At 40.0% G+C, this 19,475-nt stretch overlaps 1 protein-coding gene across 1 annotated transcript in view; it reads right to left on the minus strand.

The window, feature by feature from the left end:
- PPP2R2B (protein phosphatase 2 regulatory subunit Bbeta) overlaps positions 1-19,475 on the minus strand; it is a 437,756-nt gene that overhangs the window by 162,658 nt on the left and 255,623 nt on the right. The window contains exons 3-4 of the mRNA XM_007949128.2: positions 19,083-19,248; positions 11,687-11,799 (exon numbers count right to left, since the gene is read on the minus strand). Of these exons, the coding sequence (XP_007947319.1) occupies positions 11,687-11,799; positions 19,083-19,248 (279 nt within the window). The remainder of the gene's footprint in view (positions 1-11,686; positions 11,800-19,082; positions 19,249-19,475) is intronic.

Here is a 19,475-nt window from a genome sequence, read left to right on the forward strand (position 1 = left end):
TTGAATAAGTATGGTGAAAGGATAAAATCTTGACACACTCCTTTCTTGATTTTGAACCATGTAATATTGTCTTGTTCAGCAATGATATCCCTGCTCCCCTGCTTAAGTGTGTATCTTCTGCATTACACTGAATATTCAGATGCATACACCAGGCATTTTCTTTTAAAAGAAGAGGCAGGATAGCAGCATGGATTTTAGAATCATTAAGACATGAATTCAAGTCCAAGCATTGCCACTTACTAGCTATCTGACATCACATGAATAACTTAACCTCTCTGGCTTCAGGTCCCAAATCTCTGCAATGAGAATAATATCATACTTCCCTTATAGATTTATTTAAAAAATTAAATTAGCCAATGTAAATCAAGTGTTCCTGGAACATAGCAAATGCTCGGTAAGTGTTTGCTGTTCTTATTATTATTCCAATTGAATTAGCTCCTCTGGCTAACACTGAACACAAAATCTCCTTGATATTAGCAAAAGAGCAAGGACAGGAACATTTACCCAAAGGGTGAACCATGTCAAAATACACAGAGGCTGGTTGGTGAAGGAAGTACCTAAGGTTCTTGAGGAGTGCTTCTGATCCCGTAACCAAAACCTCATGACACAGACAGATACAATCAGATAATGATGGCAATCAATAATGCTAACAGAAATTATTATTTATTTTCATAAACACAGAATATGTGCATCCTGCTGAGTTACACACATCACATGCCAGCCTTCACTTTCGGGGCAGTCAATCAATGGGAAATCTCAATATCCACCCGCCGAGGCAGGAGGGGGAGGATGGAGCAAGGTTGAGAAATTACCCACACCAGAGTGACACATCCACAAAGTTAATCTAATCCAGGGGGCCATCCGGGTGCCATTGCAAGCCTGTGAATATGGAACAGGCTTGATTGATTTTTCACTGAAGTTGCTAAACACTTCATTGTTATTTGCAACAAATATAAGGAAAGGAAAGATGAAACCATAAAAGGATTGGATATTAAGCCTCCAGAGCAGCAATAAATCACAAAATGAAGTCTAAAAAAATTAAAAATGGTTAGAGGAAGGATATATCCATGTCCTAAGAGGCCTTGGTTATCAAAGCACAAACTCAAAATTAAAACCTGGGGCAGGTTTTAAGACCAATCCTGATTCAACCAATAATCTGCCCTGAAACTGGCCTGGGGTTACCCAACCGCCCAGAGTGAGTATCAGCACATGGTCACACGGAGGACATGCCAAAGCATAAAGGCTGCATATACACAGAAAGGGTTAGAGTCTCAGTTCTACTTCTTTCTAGCTGTGGGATACTTGGCCTCAGAGAGCCTCAGTATCCCCCTTTATGATGGGGATAATCAAATACACACCACCACGAAGGGGGAAATAGTAATGTACATCCTGTTTGCTTCCCACAATCCTTGAGAGCATCAAGGAGACCTCTAGTGTGAAAGCTCATCTATCCTGTACGAGCATCTTGAAAATTCCTTCCTGATCCTGTATCTCATTCCTCCTAACCTCCGAGTTGTCATGACAACCTGTGCTTTTTTCAGGACACTTACCTTCATCCAGTGTTTCTTCAAGTGTGGTGCAGGGACCACCTGTATAAGAATCACCTAGAAGGTTTTGAGGAAGTGTCTCTGGGGGTCCAACTCAGACCTTCTAAATCAGAACTCCTAATGGTGAGGTGAGTGATTATGTTCTAAAAATCACCCCATGTGACTGTGAAGTATACTATATAGTTTGAGAACCACTGCTAAAATTAATATCACGTTGCATGCATTTGCCACCTCTCTTCTCCCCAATCCTTGAGAATAGGCAGTGTGTTTCACTTATCTTTGCAGGTCCATTTTGTAGTACATACTGAACAGAGTGTTGGCACACAGTAGGCACTCAATATATGGAATAAAAAAGACATGGAAAAGTCCTGGATGCTATTATCCTTATTGTTGTGTAAATTTGGGGCCATTCGATACAAATTCCCTCATAATGATGAAAAGCAGGAGTTCTGGGATTAGACACACCTGGATTCCATTCTTCAAGTTGCCACTTAATATCTGTGTGGCTTTAAGCCTGTACTTACCTCTTTGATCCTCTTTCCAAATCTGTAAAATGGGCATGGTGCCTAAGTTACAGAGTTGTGATGAACAAAGAGATGTAAAACCTACATAAAACTTCTCAGTCCAAAAGCTGTCTTTAGGAGCTCTGGTAGCGTAGTGCCTAAGGCACCTGACTGCTAACCAGAAGGCTGGCAGTTCAAACCCACCAGCCACTGCCTTGGAAACCCAAGGAGGGGTCGCTATGAGTCAGAGCTGACTTGATGGCACATAACAAAATTAACAGATAAATGTAGTTGCTCTTAGCAGTAAAATTGTTTGTTTAGGCAGTTAAACTAGTTGTTCCACCAAAAGAATCTCTTTTGGAAAAACTAGTTAGTCTAGTTAGTCAACCTACCTAATCTTATGGCCTATTAGCAATAATCCTGAATAAGTTCCCCTTCAAGAATCAGAGCTGTTTAATGCTCATGTCAATTTGCTATGGTGTCCTAGACTGTGGGTAAGGGGCTGTTTAATTCCTCACCAATGGGATGAGTGAGCATTAGGGTTATTTTAACTGAAAAATTATAGCCCTGGAGTAGGAGCTCTGGTGAAGTAGTGCCTAAGGCACTTGACTGCTAACCAGAAGGCTGGCAGTTCAAATCCACCAGCCACTCCTTGGAAGGAAGGTTGGGCAATCTACTTCCATAGAGATACCGCCTCAGAAACCCAAGAAGGGGTCCCTATGACTCGAGTCCAACTCAATGGCACATAACAACAAAAACAAGGAAGAGTCACAAAAATGTTTGTGTCCTGAGCTGAGGGGAGAGAAGCAGTCACTAGCAAGAGGCAGATGTATAAAAACATGACATCATCTAATCTTCCTTCCCCAAAATAATGCCATCTCTGAGAGTCCACTCCATGGCAGAAGAGCATTCCTCACCCTAATTTCTGTTCCCCCAAATCAAGCCCATACATTAAAGGAACTTTGATAAAGAAATCTGAGAGACAAAATCAGTAATAATGAAATTCCCTCTTCTGTGGTCTCAAAATTTTCTTAGAATGCGGGAGTTGTAGAGAGTAATCATTAAAATCATGGGATTTGGAGTCAGATAGGATACATTTGAATCCCAATTCTGTCACTAGCCATGACATCTTGGGAAAATCCTTTGTCTACCATGAGACTCAGTTTCCTCTTCTGTGTAATCCATTCACTCAATAAATATTTACTTAGTGCCTACCATGTGTCACACATTGTCCTAGATGCTTGAGATACAGCAGAGACTGACACACTGTCCCTGCTTTCACGGAGCTTAAATTTTCCTGGAGTAGATGGGAGGCAGGTAGCAAACAAATAATATATTAGGCATTGGTAAGTGCTAAGGAAAAAAAATGGCAAGGTAAGGATGCAGAGAAGGAATGGGATGATACTATTTTCTATAGGGTATAATTTTCTACAGTAATAGAATTTTCTCCTTTCACGTGGGAGACCCAAGTTCAATGCCTGGTCCAATGTACCTCATATGCAGCTATTATTAAATTGTCAGTAGAGAACTGTGTGTTGCTATGATGCTGAGTTTTGAAGAAGTACAGACAGAATGTTCCTTAGACGGATGGAGAGACTTCATCTCGTGTACTTTGAGCATGTTAGCAGGAAGGACCAGTCTCTGGAGAAGGACATCATGCTTGGTAAAGTAGAAGGTCAGAGAAAAAGAGGAAGATCCTCAGTGGGACACACTGACACAATGGCTGCATGATGGGCTCAAACATAGCAACGATTGTGAGGATGGTACAGGACTGGGCAGTGTTTTGTTCTGTTAACACAGGGTCACTTTGAGTCAGAACAGACTTGGCAGCACCTAACAACAACAATATGATGCAGAATAGAGCTTCTGACCTAAGGCAGACTAGGAAGAAAGGCTTGGTAATTTACTTCCAAAAATCAGACAATGATAACCCTGTGGATTCCAATGGTCTGCTCCATAGCCAGTCATGGGGATGAAGCAAGGCTGGGCAGTGGTTCATTTCACTGTGTACTGTGCATTTTGCATGGAGTCTCTGTGCATTGTGCATGTGTTGGGGCCCACTCGATGGCAGTTAACAACAACATCCTAGGAAAGCTTCTCAAGGTGGTACTTGAGCAGAGCCTTGAAAGAAGAGAGGGCTAAGGCTTGGGACAATCAGAAAGAATTAACTGAAACTACTTGAGGGGATTATTTTGAGGACTAAATGATATAAGGATATAAAATTCAGCACCTGGTACATAGTGAGCATGCAATAAATGGTGGCTCTATACCACTACTACTGCTATTAAACAAACAAACAAATGAAAAACCCGTTGCCATCAAGTCTGACTCATAGTGGCCCTAAAAGCAGAGTAGAATTGACCCATAGGGTTTCCAAGGCTGTAAATCCTTATGGAAGCAGAGTAATGTATCTTCTTCCATGGGCAACTGGTGGGTTTGAACTATTGACCTTTTTGTTCACAGCCATGTGCTTTAACCACTGTATAATCAGGGCTCCTTTCCTAATAATTATGTTGTTGTTGTTGTTAGGAGCTGTCGGGTCAGCTCCAACTCATAGAGACCCTATGTACAACAAAATGAAACACTGCCTGGTCCTGTGTCAGCCTCACAATCCTTGTTATGCCTGAAGCCCATTGTTGCAGCTATTGTGTCAATCCATCTCATTGAGGGCCTACCCCCTTTTTTGCTGACCTCTCACTTTACCAAGCATGATATCCTCCAGGGAATGGTCCTTTCTGACAACATGACCAAAGTAGGTGAGATGAAGTCTGGCCATTCTCGTTTCCAAGGAGCATTCTGGCTGCATTTCTTTCGGGACAGATTTGTTCATTCTGGCAGAACACGGTACTTTCAGTATTCTTTGCAACATCACAGCTCAAAAGCATCAACTCTTCTTTGGTCTTCCTTATTTATTGTTCAGCTTTCACATACATATGAGGCAATTGAAAATACCATGGTTTGGGTTAGGTGCATCTTAGTCTTCAAAGACTAATAATTATGTTGTTGTTGTTGTTATGTGCTGTTGAGTTGGACCCGACTCATAGAGACCCCTCCTTGGGTTTCCGAGGCAGTATCACTACAGAAGTAGATTGTCCCATCTTCCTTCCGAGGAGTGGCTAGTGGGTTTGAACTGCCAGCCTTCTGGTTAGCAGTCAAGGGCCTTAGGCACTATGCTACCAGAGCTCCTCTAATAATTACAGTAATTATTATTTCTGTTATATGTAAGAAGTGCTTGGATAAACCCATTAGAAAACTCTAGCTCATTAGATCTTCATTTTTTGGGGGGAGGGCGTTAAGAGGAACAGATATTACAAGCTTATAACATGAGAGCTAACATCTTCTGCATCCCATATTTATAACTGGTTAAAAAGCAAATTTCAACCTGGTCTGAGTTTCAAGGCAACTGACCACAAAGAGGGAGACAATAACTACAAGCTCATCCTGCAGGGAGAAGTATACTGAGTGTGATTTTTCATCACTCAGCTCCCATTCCAGTCTGATTAAGACATTTGAACAATGAATTCCTATTGCCTAGAAAAGGCTCAAAGGACATGTCACCCCTGGGTATTGGGAGGTTGGGAAAGGCAAGCACAGAGAATCTTGCTAAGCAGATGCACACAAGATCTTCATTTCACCATGCATAGCTCAGGGCTCTGGAAATTCAATGTGTGTGTGTGAGAGAGAGAGAGAGAGAGAGAGACAGAGAGAGAGAAAGTGAGAGAGAGAGAGAGAATGTGCAAGTGGGCATACACACCAGTCAGCCCCCTGACCTAGAGAAATTCTGAAACTAATTATTAAGAAAACCATTTCAAATGCCTAAATGTATATGGTCCAGTTTAAGAGCCATATTTCTTGATTTTCAGTCCCACCTTTGTAATAACTCCACAGGCAAATCATTTTCCATCTCTGAACTTCTATCAAGTTTTAAGTCACAGGTTCCAGAGCAAAGAAAATTTAGGTTTGATTCCAGCTGTATATGATCTTGGGCATTTTACTTAACCTCTCTGAGCCTCATTTGTTAAATGGGCCTATTAATAGTGAACTATATCTCATGGGGTAGCTAATGCAGGTAGAGAGTACAGCAAGGTGCATGGTATATAGTAAGTGCTCAATAAATACATAATGACGGCATGTTTACTTGCCAAATACCAGTGCTTGTTTTGTCCTCCTCACTGGCTGTTGTGAAGATTAATCAAGGCAATAAGTATAGGTAGGGAAACATTTTGTGATGTAAATGATAGTTTGCAACCATATTGTTGTTGTTAAGTGCCATTGTGTTGGTTCTGACTCATAGGGACCTCAAGTATAACAGAATGAAACAATGCTCAGTCTTGTGCCATCCTCACAATTGTTGCTATGTTTGAGCTCATTGTTGTAGTCACTGTGTTAATCCATCTAGTTGAGGATTATAAGGAATTATTATGAAATTATCACCATGATTATTGCTTTGAAAGTTATGCTTTTGAGCAGGGGCTACAGTTCTCATAGAAGTGCTTCTCATAGGCTCTCTGGGTAATGAGAGATTGGATTTGAAAGGCTATCTGCCACTGAAAATGGGGTGGGGGAGCCACATTCTTGCTTTGAAAAGCTGAGCCTTCCAGCACTGAAACAGAATAGGTTCATTACTCAATGAGGATTAATTAGCTGTCTGATGTTATTAAACGTTTTTACTCTCAAGATCCACGTAGAACTGGAAACTATGAAAATGTGCAAAAGGTAATCATGGTAAGAGAAGAAGGAAAAAAAAAAAAAAAAAAAAGCCACAATTGCTGGCAATGCAAATTTCCAGAGCAAAGCATGTTAGTAAATTATAGTCTGATTAATATCATGGCAGCTTGTTCTCTGGAGTCATTGTTCTGAATCTGTGGTCTTCAGGGTTGCCTGGTTCTTTCTTCTTCTACAAAAGGATCAGAAACGAAAGGCGGATGTTTGCATAGGAAGAATGCTGGGGTGTGGGTGTTTACACTGAAATGCAGGATATTTGAAAGCTTAAGAAGGGAGAGGAAGTGAAATCAGATATAGGTATATTTAAAATTTTATAGCAAATTTATCTCCTAAATTGGTACAGTAATTATTGAAGTGACTGAAAAGTAAAAGGCTCATACAAATGACAGCTCCAAGGAATCTTAGAGATGACAGAATGACCACAGTCCCCCTTGTCTCAACCCCCAGTGGGGTATATTAAAAATGCAGATTCAGTGACTTGTCAAGTCACTTGACTCGCCAAATAGAATCTCTTGGGAATGGGTCTGCCTTTGTCACTAGCACTAACAATTGCAGAACCACTGAGGTAGTCCATGTCTCTGCTTTGTATCTTAGAACCTAAGAACAAAGAAATATGATCCACTAGCCCATGGTCACACAACTTGGTAATAAAAAAGCAAGGACCAGAATTGGAGTCTCCAACTCTCAGCCACATATCAGGGCCTCCCCTACCATATTTGATACAATAAGTCTCCTTCATTAGCTTACTGTCTTCCCATGGGGAGACTCTCTGCTCTAGTGGAAACTTAAATCTACAGTCCTTCTCTTCATCACCGGGATGGAATTGTCTAAAGTGTGAAACACAGAGATATGAAATCCCATATACCCATGGACAACAGGAATATATAATGAGGATAACAGATGCATCTGAGAAACTCCATCCACAGAAAAAACAAGGACAAGCTAAAGTCTAGGCAGAGGTTCATTTTATGAACTCTTCACCAGCACCTAATTCATCTGTTTTCCCCACAAGATTGCAATCTCCTGAGGGGTGAAAGACTATCTTATTCCTGTTGTACCACCAGTATACTGTTTGTCACTAAAGAGTTATCAATGAACGGTTTGTAGGGTGAAAGTATAACAACAAAAAGAATGCAAATTTTCTCATATACATAGACTCACTATCAGTAGGGGGCAATAACAACAGTGATAATGATGATGATGATAATAATACTGAAACGAAAGCAGGGAGCTATCATTATTGAGTGCTTTCCTCATGCCAGACACTAAACAGGCTAAGCCCTTTATGACACACAATATCTTACTGAAACCCCATAGTAATCCCAGGAAACAGCTACTGTTATTCATCACCCCTGTTATATAGATGAGAAATTGAAGGTGTGAGGAGTTAAAGTCATCTGCCCAAGATCACCAGCCAGAAAGTAATGAAGATGGCATTCTAACCCAGACTAAACCCAAAAAAACCAAACTCACCTGCTGTCGAGTTGGATCCACTCATGGCGACCCCTCCTTAGGTTTCCAAGGCAGTATCACTACAGAAGTAGATTGCCCAGCCTTTCTTCTGAGGAGTGACTGGTGGGTTTGAACCAACAGCCTTCTGGTTAGCAGTCAAATGCCTTAGGCACTATGCCACCAGAACTCCCCTAACCCAGGCTTATTGTTGTTGTTGTTGTTATGTGCCGTCGAGTCATGCCTGACTCATAGCGACCCCTCCTTGGGTTTCCGAGGCAGTATCACTATGGAAGTAGGATTGCCCAACCTTCCTTCCGAGGAGTGGCTGGTGGGTTTGAACCGCCAGCCGTCTGGTTAGCAGGCAAGTGTCTTAGCCACTATGCTACCAGAGCTCCCTAACCCAGGCTAGACAGACTTAAAAATTGATACTCCAGTGGCTAAGACACTTAACTGCTAATCAGAAGGCTTAGCAGTTCAAACCCACCAGCCACTCCTCAGAAGGAAGAATGGGCAATCTGCTTCTGTAGTAATACCTCCTCAGAAACCTAAGGAGGGATTCCTATGAGTCGGATCTGACTTGATGGCAGTGAGTTGTTTTTTTTTTTTTTTCCTAGTCTCTAAAACTCTCAAATATGTAGTTTCAGGAGTTGGTTGTGCCTCACTCACCCAGTCTGATGAGGCAAAACTGCATGCTAACTAACCACCCAAGGGTTGAAGGCAACAGGGAAGAGAATAGGCAATGCTTGCTGGTTCAGAGGAGGCTCCATTGAAGAGACGACTTCATGTGTGTCACAGTTGGAACTGTGCTCCATAGGGTTTCCAGTAGCTGATTTTTTTTTTTTTTTTTTTTTAGAAGTAAAGCACCAGGGCTTTCTTCCAAGCTACCTCTAGGTAGACCTGAACCTCCAACCATTCAGTTAGTTGCTGAGCATGTTAACTGTTACCAACAACTAGGGATGCCATGTGCCCAATAGCACTGGATAAACATGCCATGTGTTTACGTGGAAATTATCAAACAATATCATTAATGTCATATGCAAGTAAAATTTTACTGATGATAATTGAAAAATGGTTGCAGCAGTATATTGACAGGGAACTCCCAGAAACTCAAGCTGGATTGAGAAGAGGACATGGAACTAGGGATTATCATTGCTGATGTCAAATGGATCTTGGCTGAAAACAAAGAATACCAGAGAGATGTTTACTGGTATTATATTGACTATGCAAAGGCATTCAACTACGTGGATCATAACAAATTATAGATAACATTCCAGAACACTTAATTATGCTCATGAGGAATCTGTACATAGACCAAAGGCTGTTGTTTGAACAGTACAAGGGGATACTGCATGGTTTAAAATCAGGAAGGGTGTGCATCAGGGTTGTATCCTTTCACCATGCTCATTAAAGCTCTATGCTGCACAAATAATCTGGGAATCTGGACTATGTATATGAAGAAGAATGTGAGTGGAAGAAGACTCATTACAACCTGAGATATGCAGATGATACAACCTTGCTTGCTGAAACTGAAAATGACTTGAAGACTTATCGATGAAGATCAAAGACTACAGTCTTCACTATGAATTACACCTTAACATAAAGAAAACAAAATCCTCACAACTGGACCAATAAGCAATGTCACATTAAATGGAGAAAAGACTGAAGTTGTCAGGTATTTCATTTTATTTGGATCCACAATCAACGTCTATGGAAGCAGCAATCAAGAAATCAGGCATTGTATTGCACTGGGAAAATCTGCTGCAAAAGACCTCTTTAAAGTGTTAAGGAGAAAAGATGTCACTCTAAAGACTAAGATGTACCTAAGCCAAGCCATAGTATTTTCAATCACCTCATATGTATGTGAAAGCTGGACAATGAATAAGGAAGAAGAGCTGATGCTTTTGAATTCTGGTGTTGGCGAAGAGTACTGAAAATACCATGGACAACCAGTAGAATGAAAAATCTACCTTGGAAGAAGTGCAGCCAGCATGCTCCTTGGAAGAATAGTGAGAATTTATCTCATCTGGTTAGGTCATCAAGAAGGAACCATTCCCTGGAGAAGGATATCATGCTCCGTAAAGTGGAGAGTCAATAAAAAAGGGGAAGGTCCTCAACAAGATGGATTGACACAGTGGCTGCAACGACAGGCTCAAGCATAGCAAAGATGATGAGGATGGTGCAGGACTGGGCAGTGTTTTGTTCTATTGTACCAAGGGTAGCTATGTATCAGAGCCGGCTCGATGGCACCTAACAACAACAACAAAACATGCCATAGCCCTGGAGCCAGCAAAGAGTCTGCCTAAAAAGTATTGCTGAATTAACAGATGAGTGAACAAATGAATGAACAAATAAACTAGTGGGGTCACCTGCACACAGTGACCATCTAATTCCCATATCTGCTTTAACACCTAGGGCAAGAATCTCTTTTCCCCTCGTATACTTTTTGTCCCCCTTTGCAATTTTTGGTCTTCAATAGAGCAACTGTGTCTGAAAGCAGAGTCTTTACACAATTTCAAAGTCCCTTGGGGCTGGAGTTGGTCACAATATATGCTTACTTTACTGCTCACATTGAATATATCTAACCCAAAACTCATCACCAAGTTCTAAGCTATTTTACCTACATCTAGAGCACCTTCCAACTCCATGTTTAGAAATCTATTTTCAACATGTTCTCTCTATAAGGCCTTTTCTGCTTTATCAGAACCAAATGTCCTTTCTCCTTCCTTTGATCAAATGATATCTCTGTCTCTCATTCTTGCTGCACTTACCTTACTCTATTTAGTGTCCTAATCATTTGTCTATTGGTCTTGCAAATTATCTTTCTTTATCAAACTGCATGTCTGGAGGGCAGGAAGGAAGCTACTCAGATACTGATAGCTACTAATAGGGGAGATCATTTATTGAGTATCAGAGTTAGGGTTTTTTCTCTTTATTACATTTAATTCTCCTAAGTCTATGGGAAGTATTATGAGTATTATATTCATTGTTTTGAAGATGAAGAAGCTAAAGAAACTTGCATGACTAAAGCTCAAGAAAGGTGAAGTGACTATGTGAGATTCTGGTACGTGGTAGAATTTGAACCCTGGCCTGTTAGATTCTGAAGTTTATGTTCTGAATCACAAGACTCCATGTAGGTTGTCCCATGCCCTGTCTAGCACAGAAGGTGCTCAAGACATCTGAGATAATGTGGACAGAGGCTAAGAATATAGTAACGTATGGCAGTGGCCACATGGGCAGGTCCTTGGGGATGGAGGGAAAACATGGATCAGTAGTCATGAGGGCTTGGCGCCTTTCCTGCCCCTTCCATCTGCTCCCAGAGACTCTGGTTCAGTATGCTTCTGCCTAAGCTCCCTCCTATACATATCTTAGTTGTAATCTAGGGCAGCAGCTTGTCAGTGGCCTTGGGAGATCTTCCCCTGACCCCAGTGGCCACAGGAATGAAAAAATGGCTGTGCTCACCCGCAGGGTTGTGATGGTGGAAGGATCTCGGAGCCGGCCCTCCTCATCTTTCAGGTTGTAGCCTTCTGGCCTCTTATCACGCTCGCTAACTTTCCACAGTTTCACAGTTTTATCTGTGGAAGACAACAGAGGAAATCAGAAGTATAGCGCAAAGAAAGCTTGTTTTTGGAGAAGTAGGGGGTGGGCAGAAGGTAATGATAGAAGAAATTGCCACAGGAGCTGTCTTGATGTAAAGGGTTTCAGCGCATTATGCATCATCTGAAGATAGAGTTCATGTTTCAAAACATATATACTGTCAAGACAAAATGGTTCTCCCTGACAATAGTGTTTCATTCTATAACTTACACATTAGTTTGCCTCATTCAATAAAGATATTTATCGAACATGGGATAATAAGAGTAGTTAGGTTTATAACATTTATTACGTGCTAACCAGAAGGGTGGCAATTCAAACTCACCAGCCACTCCCTGGAAGGAAGGTTAGGCAATCTACTTCCATAGTGATACTGCCTCGGAAACCCAAGGAGGGGTTGCTGTGAGTCGGATCTGACTCGACGGCAGTGGGGTTTATGTGGAAAATGTATTACTCATCATAACCCCAAGTAGCAGCTACCTTTATTATCTCCATTTTAGCATCCCATATCACTTAAACACTGACCTGGACCACCCCTTCCTCAACCTCTCTGATCTCATCATTCACCTCTTTCCTTGTCAGTCACTCTGCTCCTGCCTCACAACCTCCTTACTGTTCCTTGAGCACATGAAGCCCAACCTGCCTCAGGGTCTTTGCACTTCTGGTGCCTTCTGCCAGGAAAGCCCACTACCCTTTTTCATATAACTAGCTCTTTCACATTGTCTGCTCACAGCCAACCTCAGAGAGGCCTTTCCCAATCGACCTTTCTCTATGCCCCTTCTCCTGCTTTATTTTTCTTCATAGTACTTTTTGTTAGAATTCATTATATACTGAGAATTCATTCTATACTTATTTATTTGTGATCTGTCTCCTTCACTGGAATGTAAGACCAGAGGCAGCAAGCATTCTATTTTGTTCATCGATATACTTCTAGCACCTAGAACAGCGCCTAGTACATAAACCAAAACCAAACTCACTGCCGTTGAGTCGGATCCAACTCATAGCGAAACACCTTCTTGAGTTTCTGAGGTGGTATCACTACAGAAGTAAATTGCCCAACCTTCCTTCCGAGGAGTGGGGGTGGGTTTGAACCGCCAGCCTTCTGGTTAGCAGTCAAATGCCTTAGGCACTATACCATATTGGTTGGACATTTGAATGAATCTAATGTATAGAGTGTATAATTGCCCACAACACTCAGGCAAATAGAATGGTAAGGAGATTCATCAAAATGTTCCTTTCTCCTTGCAGTCTCCTTTAAGTCCCCAGCTGGACAGCATCTTTCTTACCTTTGCACTATCCCAGCACTTTATACTCTTGATGATACTTGTCATTCTCAAATACCATTAAAACAGAAATGAAAACTATAATGCCTACAGGAGTCAGGCAAGCTAGAGGAATGAGTGAAAATGGCTGGAGGCTGGATATGGCAGGCCCCATTGACAGGCTTTCAATTCTCTTTTTTAAAGGAAGATGCTCTGGCCAAACAAATCATGTCTGTGGGCCATATGCCTTCATTATCACATCACTATATTCATTACTTGTCCTTGTTTTAACTTTTTCTTTGGAAAACAGGGATTCAGTTCCTTTCTCTGTGCCTGCATAAGGGAAGTTTTGGAGCTAGACAATGTTGAATCCAATCTCCATTCCAATTCCAGCTAGCCATATGAGCAAAGACCAGAACTCACACAGCAGGCATATAACTAATGTTTGTTGACTGATGAACATGGACAATAATCCTATTAGGTAAAAAGTACAGAAATTTGAATTTTAAATAAACGAGTAGTTTTTTAGCATATGTCCCAAATAAGGAGCACTGGAGGCACATTGGTTAAGTGCTCAGCTGCTAGCTGAAAGGTTGGTGGTTAGAAACCAGCAGCCCCTCAATGGGAGAAAGACAAGGCAGTCTGCTCCTGTAAAGATTATAGCCTGGGAAGCCCTATGGGGGAAGTTTTGCTCTGTCACATAGGGTCACTATGAGTTGTAATCGACTCCACAGCAATGGGATGTCCACAATATTACAAACTTATGAAGAAAGATACTTAATGTCTCTATGCCTCAATATTCTTATTTGCAAATTGGGGGAGAACAGAGTTTTCTTCATGGGGCTCTTTTGAGGACTAAATGAAACCCTACATGTAAAGTGCTTAACACAGTGTTGGGCTTCTCATAATGGTCTATGAATGGCAGCTCTTGTTAGAATGAGAAAACTGGGAAACTCTGCAATAATAACATGCTTCTCCGACAGCCTGTTTAGAAAGCATTTGCTTCATCCCATGATGATCACAGCACATCCTACTGCCTCTGTTATACTACCAAGGGAGAAAAGCTGGCCCTCCACCCTGACTTTATTAGAATTCCCTTTCTCCTCTGCTCCCTCATATCATGCCTTTATTTCCTGTCACCTGGCTCCTCACCACCTCCTGATTCCCGTAGCCCTGGAGGACGGACCTTGTAAGCATGGAATGTAGACCACAGCACTGCTTCCTTCAAAGCTGTCAGAGCATGTGCCTTGTCCTCAGAGGTCTTAATGCACCACATTGTGAAGTGGGCTGCCAGCAGCAATTTGGCCACTTTAGCAGGTAAGTATCTCCTTTCCTAATATCTGGGTCTTCTAAGCATGAGCTCTATGTACGTCATACTGTGCACACATCCTCGTTTGGTTTGTCCTGGAGCAGAAGGCGAGGCAACCTTCCCCAGCTGCAGTGTTTAAATTAGAAATTTCTATCTATATGCCACTCCCACACCCTCAGTCCCTCCCTCTCTGAATATCCTGCTACATACTAAAGTGCTTTTTCAGATGAGAAAATGAAACACGAGCCATATTTTTACAGCTCTTTCTTGATTAGCCACTCACTGATCATCGGTGGCTCAGAACAACCCAGATCAGTAATTTTCACACTAAACATTTTCTGTTGCTTGGCTTTGGAATATATCACATTTGGAGGGCAAATTTTATTGTATATATATATTTTTTATTACAAATGATAAATTGCTATGCAAAGAAACAGAGAAATCATGGTTAAGGCGTAAAGAATAAAAATCACATATAATCTCCTTGTTGTTGTTAGGTGCCATTGGATCTATTTTCGACTCATAGTGACCCCATGTGATAGAGTAGAACTGCCTCAAAGGCCATGAATCTTTATAGAAGCAGACTGCCACACTTTTCTACGATGGAGCGGCTGGTAGATTTGAACTACCGATCTTTTGGTTAGCAGCTGAGTGTTTCAACACTGCGCTACCAGGGCTCTTATAATTCTGGTAGCCAGGGACTATCATTGTTAACATTTTGCATAGATCCTTCTCGTATTTTCTCTATGTAGTTTTTTGGAGAGCAGGTATAGATCTAGAGTAAAATTACATATATGGATTTTGTATTTTCTCATCTAAGTCCATGTTTTTGTTACACAGGTAATACATAAAATTTAATTAGAAAATGCAAATGAGCATAAAAGTAAAATAAAAATAAAAATCTCCTTCAATTCCACTAGAGATAACTATTATGCAAATTTTATGTATATCATTTTATATTTGCATGACTTGATTATATAACTGTTTTTAATAAATATGTTTTTAACAATATGTTTTGTCTACTCATGTTGTTGTTGTTGTTATGTGCCGTCGAGTTGGCCCCGACTCATAACGACCCCTTCTTGGGTTTCCGAGGCAGTATCACTATGGAAGTAGGATTGGCCAACCTTCCTTCCGAGGAGTGGCTGGTGGGTTTGAACCGCCAGCCTTCTGGTTAGCAGTCAAGTGCCTTAGCCACTATGCTACCAGAGCTCCTTTGTCTACTCATATATATATATAGAAATCTATCACAATATCTATCCCTATAAATACATACTTTATAATGTTGTTGTTGTTGTTATGTGTTGTTGAGTTGGCCCCGACTCATAGTGACCTCTCCTTGGGTTTCTGAGGAGATATCACTACAGAAGTAGATTGCCCAACTTTCCTTCTGAGGAGTGGCTGGTGGATTTGAACATCCAGTGTTCTGGTTAGCAGTCAAGTGTCTTAGGAACTATGCTACCAGAGCTCCTATACTTTATAATAGTGAGAGCTTATTAACAATTAAAGATTTGATAGTGGGAGGCTCATTAGTAAATGACAGAAAAAAAATCATACAAGGAAATATTAGACAGTCATTGCAAATATTACTATATTTTAGAACAATACATCACAATAAAGAAGATGTTCATGGTATTAAATGTTAAATATTAAGGGTTATGTTATTAAATAACAACCTAGTTAACAAAGTTTGTAGAATATATCACATTCTTGATAGGAAGCAGATTTATCCATGGCTTTCTGCTTTCTTTCTTTAAAAGACATTAACAGAAGTTTGCTGTGGATGGGAACATTTTTATCATGTTCATTGTCTTTCCCTGTATTTTCCAAAATTTCTATAAAGAACATGGACTACTTTTATAAAAAGAAAAAAAATTCTGTATATCATCTACTCTTATTATACACTGTTAGAATATATTTCCAACTTTACAATTCTTAATGGAAAATCAAACCAACATTCACTGATAAATCTAGACCTTAAATTTATTTGACATATGAAAAGCACATTACAAATAAGTTCAAGGCCTATATTCATGAGTGAATATTGGCTATATTTTTTGATTATGAAAAAGTTATTTGCAGAATGTAAAAATTGTATCCAACCATAATAAGTTTTTTTTTTTTTTTTTTTGAGATAATTGATGGCAAATTCAATCCAATTCCCTATGGTTGGGTTGCCTAGAGTCATTCTTGACTTTATTATCACACAATTTTTCTTGACTCGGTATTTCGAAGCTGTGTGGTTGAAAAAGTCTATGGAACATGTGGCTGTTACTATGAGTAATGACTTTTTCTTTCTTCTGGCTGGCTCTTTGAGTAGTTTATCATCACTTGTCGCAGCTTTTAAACACAATCTTATAATCTATCTTCATTTTCTCTTTTGTACAGTAATTCCAATTGTCTTCCATTAATTTTTGCATGTTAACCTATTTGGCTTAAGGGGGATTCTCAACCTCAATATTAGTATAAAGAAGAATATCACACAGGAACATGGGAATTTTTTCATAAGAATCATTTTGAGATGCTGTTAGCAAATGAAATAGCATCCCAAATGGGAAGATAATATCCTTGTTAATCAAAAAACTATTTAAAAACTCAATTAACAAAACATTATGCTATATAATTAATCTTCATTGCATTTCACCGATTTCCTTCCCATCACCCCCACAAAGTAGTTAATAAGCCTTTGCATTTTATTGCAATAATCAATAGGATAAATTTCATAATATAAAGTAAGCTAACAATAGAAGATAATCAGACAATTTTTCTCTGCCTGAAATAATTAAGTCAAAAATCAAAAGACTTCTCTTTTATCCTCAGTAGTGTTGAAGCTGAGGAGCCTTTGAGTGAAACACAATCAGCGAAAACTGAAGACACTGAATTTATTGTGGTGCGCCTTCTAAGAAATCAGGTCCAGAAAGGTAGGCATAGTTATTAGGAAGAATTAAGTTACTTGGAATCTGGAGAAGCATTTTAGAGGAGATCTGGTTATGTTGAGATTCTTGAATAACCATAAACTCGCTGTTTCAGAGCTGTCAGTTTCCAGATTTGTATACTAGTTTTATATTTAATTTTTGATTCACATGCATTAAAAAGAGTTGCCCTCTTTTCATAAGATTAACATAAAGCTCCTTGTAAAAACTTAGAAAATAATATTTTTAAAAATTTATAAATTTCAGATAATACATAATCTGAAATTGACTATGATGAAATCTTTTTGTGTGTTCCCTTCCAGTCATTAAAGAATAATAATACATATTTGATCATATTACATATATACCATCTGCATTTTTTTTTTCCACTTGATATATGAACATTTTCCTTTTCCTTTCTTTTTCTTCCCACTATTGAGGATTGGTAAAATCCAAATCCATCATTTCATGATTTACATTTAAAAGCATTGTTGTTGTTGTTGTGTATCGTTGAGTCAGACCCGACCCATAGCAACCCCTCCTTGGGTATTCCTCATCAACACTGAAACTCAAACTTACTGCCAGAGAGTCGATTCTGACTCATAGTAACCCCAATTGAGTTTCCGAGGCTGTAAATCTTTACGAAAGTAGATTGCCCTATCTGCCTTCTGTGGAGTAGTTGGTGGATTTGAACTGCTGACTTTCTGGTTAGTAGCCAAATGCCTTATCCACAACCACTATATTCCTCATAGGAATAACTCTCAAGCTTATTTTCTTGGGAGAGAGTATTTAATTTTTATACATTGAATCTCTTACTTGTATGTTGCTCAATTAGCACCCTATAATATATGTCTTTATTCTCAATGATCTTGGGGATAGCCTTCTTTCATCAAGGCTATAAGGACTGGAGAGTAGGTAATTCCACTGAATAAAAACTTACTGAGTTAATGTGTAATTTGGCTCTCAAGTTAACCTCTAACATCTTCTTTCTCTGATCTATTTATTTCAATTCCCTGTAAACCAACAAATGGATAAAAAGTGTATGGCAGGAGATAGAGAAATAAACCATTCCTTGTTCAGCTCTTTGGAGGGACCCCTATCTCTTCTTGACTTGTACTCCTAGCTTAGAACTTGATTGTATCAGAGAGACTCAGCATCTGCTTTAAACAACAACAACAACAAAAAAAACACCCCTCTCCAACTCATAGCGATACCTCCTTGGGTTTCTGAGGTGGTATCACTAAGGAAATTGATTGCCCAACCTTCCTTCCAAGGAGTGGCTGGTGGATTTGAACTGCCAGTATTCTGGTTAGCAGTCAAATGCCTTAGGCACTACACCACCAGAGCTCCCAGCATCTGCTTTACAGACCCTAAAATAATATATTCAGTGATTAATACCTTCTATTCAGTATGCTGGACTCACAGGGTCAGCATGAAAAGTTTCCTGAAATGTATTCCTGGAATAACATTCAGTGGATCTGAAGACAGGAAGTCACATTCCAAAAACACCTGGAAATGATCTATGTTAGTGGAAAACTGCAGACCATGTCTCACATAACTGGGTCATACATTTGTTGTTTAAAAAAATAATAGCGACTATTCATTGATGGCCTACTCTGTGCCAGGCACTGTGCTAGGCATTTTACAAAGATTATTTCTAATATTGCAACAGCCCACAAGGTAAAGAGGAAAATGGAAGCACAGAAGAGAGATAGTATGAAATGTATTTTCTGGCCGACTGGGTCTATGGAAACACCAAACGGGGCGTCACATCCACGTACCATTAGTAGACAGGAGAAAATAGGCTGCATTCTGCTGAGGGAGCCATCTTATTTTATTGATTTTTTCTTCTATTTCTAAGCTCTTCAGGTAATCGAACTCGGGTTCATGGCTCTGGAATGTGCTGTAAACATTGTATTCACCCCTACGATGAACCTGATTTTTACTCTGTTGGAAAGGAGAAAAAAAATACACACAATGATTAAATCATGGAAACCAACTCCAAATTCTCCAATTCCTTTCTTTGTATGCAAGGTTATCAGAGGTGGGGTGGGCAGACTGTGTCAGAGTGGAATGTGGGCAGGACCATGAGAACCACATGTTACACCATAGCTCAGCGTCTTCCAAAGCTTTTGCACATGTAAAAATTTGTGCAGACACAATATATACCTATA

The sequence above is a fragment of the Orycteropus afer genome, unplaced genomic scaffold (genome assembly GCF_000298275.1).
Source record: "Orycteropus afer afer isolate SDZICR_OR568_19922 unplaced genomic scaffold, OryAfe1.0 scaffold00238, whole genome shotgun sequence".
In the NCBI taxonomy this organism is placed as follows: Eukaryota; Metazoa; Chordata; class Mammalia; order Tubulidentata; family Orycteropodidae; genus Orycteropus; species Orycteropus afer.